The sequence below is a fragment of the Erinaceus europaeus genome, chromosome 9, assembly GCF_950295315.1.
Source record: "Erinaceus europaeus chromosome 9, mEriEur2.1, whole genome shotgun sequence".
NCBI lineage: Eukaryota > Metazoa > Chordata > Mammalia > Eulipotyphla > Erinaceidae > Erinaceus > Erinaceus europaeus.
In genome coordinates this window covers 14,687,716-14,693,318 of record NC_080170.1, presented here as the reverse complement: position 1 = coordinate 14,693,318, position 5,603 = coordinate 14,687,716, and the positions used below count along the sequence as shown (strand labels likewise).

The 5,603-nt window shown below is 38.1% G+C and overlaps 1 protein-coding gene across 1 annotated transcript; it reads left to right on the top strand.

Moving 5' to 3' along the window:
• Positions 1-1,623: 1,623 nt before the first annotated feature.
• LOC103117121 (putative olfactory receptor 2W6) lies at positions 1,624-2,553 on the top strand. The gene has a single exon (XM_007527136.1). It carries the CDS (start codon positions 1,624-1,626, stop codon positions 2,551-2,553), a length of 930 nt encoding a protein of 309 aa, XP_007527198.1.
• The last annotated feature ends 3,050 nt before the right edge of the window (positions 2,554-5,603 follow it).

Below are 5,603 nucleotides of genomic sequence, written 5' to 3'. Positions count from 1 at the left end.
ATTTCAAAAAGATAGAAATGGATAGAACAACCAGAACACTGCTCAGTTTTGACATATGGAGGTGTCAAAAATCTTTACTTTTATACATTAAATTTTCTTCTTCCATTTGAATTATTTCCATAGTGCTCAGCATAGAAAGTAGTTTATTTACTTAACAACCTTCTCCTGGTAAAGATGCTATAAACATTGTTGAAGTGAACAATAGGGCTTTTACCTTGCATCACAAATTTCATAAAATTATAGTCAGGTTTAAGAGGATTAACTCAAATTCTACAAGAATTCCTCTATGGGTAAAATTCCATTGAATGGCATCAAATGCCACAGACAAACCTTTCCTGAAAGAAATACTCAACATGGCCAACTTCATTATTCTAATATATATACATATACACACACACACACACACACATATATATATATATACATATATATATATATATTACAATTAACTTTATACTTTCAGTCAGCCCAACCTTCAGCAGCCACCCCCCTGAGCAGTCACACCCAAAAGGAATCTACACAAAGCAAAACATTACAACTCAGGGAAGTTTCAGATAAGGGTCAGCATATTTTAGCAATAATATTCTTTTTCTTATTTCAAAGACAAAGGGAAATTGAGAGGGAAGAGGAGGGGAAAAGGCAGAGAGAGTGAGAGGTACCTGCAACAGAACCACCTGTAACACTTACCCCTAGCACATGGGGACCAGGAGCTTGAACTCAGGTCCTTACACTATAAAACTGTGTGTGCTCAACCAGGTGAACTACCACATGGTTCTTTTAGTATTTTTTTAATTATGCCATGTGAATTGTTTTTTTAGACTTGTTGCTATTGGACTAGGTTGTAGGGTAGTATAGTCATAATTCCTATATGAAAGGGAAATCAAGAAATTCTTGTGATGTATTTATTGTGATACTCTATTTACTAGGTTGTCTGTGATGGAACCTATAATATCACTGAAGCATAGTGATATAATTAAAAACCATTTAACTAATTTTATACACCACACATTTGAGTATATATCTCTAGATTTCTTTTAAAAACAAATCTATGAAATGGTAGTGGTTGATATATAAAAACTGACTGTTCTGGCAATCTATAAAAAACAGTTTATTCTAAGGCTGAGGATATAGATTGACCCACCAAAGCACATGTCCAGCAAAGAAGCAATTACAGGAGACAGACCTTTCACTATGTGCACCCCCAAAAGAATTTTGGCCCACATTCCCCGTGGGGGAGAAATGATAGGAGGAAGATGAACACAGGGCTCTGAACTCCAAGTTCATCAAGACACAGAGAGAGAAAAGGAAAAAGGGAAGGACATTTGGAAGTAGTACAGGTGTAGATGTGACTTAGAAAGGAGGATAAGATGGGACCATGGAAAAAATGGGCAAATATATGTAAATATAGATAGGTCGTTATAGAAGTAATAGCGCATATCTGTGGCCTTGAGAAAACTACCGTAGCTTCCATCAGAGGGGATAGAGATACAGAACTCTGATGGCAGGAATAGTGAGGAATTATACCACTGCTATCTTATAATTTTGGAAATCAACATTAAGTCACTAATAAAATTAAAAAAGAACAGAATATTTATTCTGTTTAACTGTATCTGAATATTTCAGATGATGAAAATAAATGATAGCTATGGGGAACACTTCATCTTGCTGGGCTTTTCAGAGCATCCTTGGGCTGAATTCATCCTTTCTCTGCTTGCCTCTGGCTTCTACACCATGACACTCATGGGCAACACAGTCATCATCTTGGTCTCTGTCCTGGACAGCAGGCTCCACACCCCAATGTACTTCTTCCTCCGGAACCTCTCCTTCCTGGATATCTGTTTCACTACTTGCATCGTACCTCAGATGCTGGCAAACATGTGGGGAAGTAGTAAGATCAGCTTTGTTGGCTGCATGGTGCAGTTTTCCGTGGGCTTGGCTCTTGGGTCCACAGAATGTGTGCTCCTTGCTGTCATGGCTGTTGACCGTTATGTTGCTGTCTGCTGGCCCCTCCGATATACTACAATTATGCACCAACAAGTCTGCCACATCTTTGCCACCACTTCCTGGTTGTCTGGGTTTGCCAACTCTCTCTTTCAGTCTTCCCTGGCTATGCTTTTGCCTCTATGTGGCCAGCACAGAGTGGATCATTTCCACTGTGAGATCCTGATCATTATCAAGCTATCCTGTGTGGACACCCGTCCAACTGAGTCAAAGATGCTAGTTGCTCGAATGATCATCCTCATCATTCCAGTGTCCATCATCCTCACCTCCTATGCCCTAATTGCCAGGGCTGTGGTGAGGATGAAGTCTGCTGAAGGACGGAAGAAGGCCTTTGGGACTTGTGCATCCCATCTGGTTGTGGTCTCACTGTTCTATGGAACCATCATGTTCATGTATCTTCAGCCCAAGAATAACTACTCTCAACATCAGGGGAAGGCCCTGGCCTTTGTTTATACCATAGTGGCTCCCACCATGAACCCAGTGATCTACACTCTGAGGAACAAAGATGTCAAAAGAGCAATTAGGAAAGTGTTCTGGAAGGATTCTATATAATCCACTACAGTTCTGGCTATTTAGCTCATGGATTAACAGCAAGAGTGGAGTGACAAGTTTTTTTGCCTAGGTTTCAGACCAAAAAAGACAGATGATGCAAGTACTAAATATAAAATAGTTTTTATCAACAATGGGCATTGTAATCTTATACAACTATACAGCAGAGTCGTTTCCTTACTTTTTTTTTTTGCACTACTGAGAATTTGTAATATTTTATTCTAAAATGTTTAATTTAATTTCCCCTGTGATAATTATTTTATTTTTTCATTCATTTTATTTCAGATAAAAGGAATGAGAGAGAGAGTTGGGGCAGGACACAAAGAGAAGAGAAATGCCATAGCTCTGCTCTATTTTCAGTGGCTTCACATATGGTAAACTGTGTTTCCCTACAGTGAGCTATATTCTGGTCCATAGTTCTTATTTTTAAATATTGATTGATTGGTTGACTGATCAGCCAGACACACAGAGAGAACCAGAGCTTCACTTTGGGATAAATAACACTAGACACAGTGAACTCAAGACCTCCTGCTTCCATGTGACCTAACACTGCACAGTCTTCAAGGCTACACAGTGAAAAAATAAAAACTGTGGACTTAAATCTTATAAAGCAATGCTATAAATGACACCTAAAAAAAAGGATTTCTGTACAAAAAAAATGAGTAGCAATATAATCCTTAACTTGGCTAGACTATGGGAAGTTCTTTTCTGTACCATCCATGGTACCACATCTTTATAAATAATGTCTAGGATTTGGACATGGAATTGGAGAGAAAAGATATATTTGGGTCAAGGTAAGCAAATGCATCCTTAATATAAAAGAAAACAATGTTAAGCTCTGATTAACTGAAGGCATGAAATATAGCCTGGTGAGGATTCTAGATGCAGTTTGGGTAAGGGGTGGACTAGTTTGGTCTTTGAGTTATGAGGTAAAGCTTACGAATCCCTCTATCCCGAGTGACCAAAGCAAAGATTTCATTTTAAAATTGTTGTTGGGGCTTCAGTAGCAAAAATGGTAGAAGGGCAGAAGGCAATAAGAATACTATCTCTGCGGGGAGTCGGGCTGTCGTGCAGTGGGCTAAGCGCAGGTGGCGCAAAGCACAAGGAACGGCATAAGGATCCCGGTTCGAACCCCGGCTCCCCACCTGCAGGGGAGTCGCTTCACAGGCGGTAAAGCAGGTCTGCAGGTGTCTATCTTTCTCTCCTCCTCTCTGTCTTCCCCTCCCTCTCTCCATTTCTCTCTGTCCTATCCAACAATGACAACAACAATAATAACTACAATAATAAAACAACAAGGGCAACAAAAGGGAATAAATAAATAAAATAAATATAAAAAAAGAATACTATCTCTGCATTATAGGATGAACAGAGAGCAGAGAGAACAGAGCTAGGAGAATCTCTGAGAGGAGTACAGCTGTGAGCATGTTTGTCAGGGAAGCAGCATCATTTCTATGGAGAAAGAAATAGAAGATTCTGTATTGTTATGCACAGGCACTTAGTCAACTGAATAATATATGCAGTCCTAATATCAATAATTAGCACGTCTAATTTCTGAACTCACTAGGTAGATTATATTTTAAGCTTATTACAATGTATGCCCAAACTGTATTACCAAATCTCAAAGCTGGTAGCAGGGTAACTCAAAAAGTTTAAGTGTTTTCCAGAACTAAAGAGACTTTAGAACTGGAAATCCAAAAAAAAAAATCACTTCTCATAGGAGCATTCAAAGGTGTAAATAAGACCATGGGAAAACATTCCATGTCTTGAAAATAGTATTTCAGTGTCCTCAAATGACCCTGAATTGATACAGATGTTCTTATATAATGCTTATATATTGCATGAAGTATGAAATTCATCATCTATATACATTCAAATGAAATATATTAAAGCAGCAATATGAATATTTCATTTTTACTACTGAGTTTCAATAGCTAGGTTTGTGCAAGCTAAATGTTTACCTGAAGACATTTTCAAGTTGTCTACATGCTAACCATATGTCATCACAACTCCCCAAACTGTGTTTTCCCTTCCCTTCTTTGTTTCTAGAATAATCAGTTGCAGAAAGAACAAGGAGTCAGAGTCTGGCTGGGCGCAGAGGTAGAGAGGGTTGAGTGGGCATTGTGGCCGGTCCATCATGGTAGATGCTTGTTTTCAAATTTATTCACTTATTTTTAAGAGGTAGAGAGAATGAGAGACAGGAATCAGAGCAGTGCTCAGAGTTGGCACGTGTGACTGTAGGGCTTACACCTATAGCCTAAGGCGGCTAGTGTGCTCTGTAATGGAGCTTTTACCACCCCCAAAGAAGAACTTTTGTTTAACTCTTCATACAATAAAAGTAACTAAAACAACTGCAAATTGGCAATTTAAGCAATTTGCCTATGGTGGTGCACCTGGTTGAGCATGCATGTTACAATGAACAAGGACTTGGGTCTCCCTCCCTTCTCTATTCCCACTACCCTCTCAATTTCTAGCTGTCTCTATTCAATAAATAAAATTTAATATATATATATATTTATCATTCAACCAACAAGCTCCTATTAAGGAAGTGAGTGTCCAGTTCTTTATAAGTTAGTGGTGTGTCTTGTATGGAAATCAGAGGTTTGTTTCTAATGTGCTGTTACCTACATATGCCCTCACTATATCTGCAGGCACCCAGTTACAACACATCAGACCTGAAGGTGCTATTTCCTCTCAGTGGCTCACTGGCAGCTGTACTCTGATACCATGGAAGGCAGAATATATTCCTGTAACACATTTAAGTGCATTGAACATAAAATTTAATTTATAGTTCTTCATGAAGATAAAAGTTTGTTTCCTAAGACATTTTTATTTTATTTCATCTTTCATAATCATTTGGTCTAAAAATAAAAAACAGGAGTGAATTTGGTATAGTCCTTGAAAATCTAATAATAATTCAATGATGTTTCACCAGAAATAATTTTTCAAAAAAACATATATGTATTGTCTTTTAAAAAATCTATTTTTTAATTTATTTTGGATACAGACAGGGAGAAATTGAGAAGGGAAGGGGATATAGAGGGAGTGAGACAGAG

What these genes read in the sequence shown, in the direction of transcription:
- LOC103117121 (XM_007527136.1), top strand. Translation starts at nt 1,624, where the DNA reads ATGATGAAAATAAATGATAGCTATGGGGAACACTTCATCTTGCTGGGC.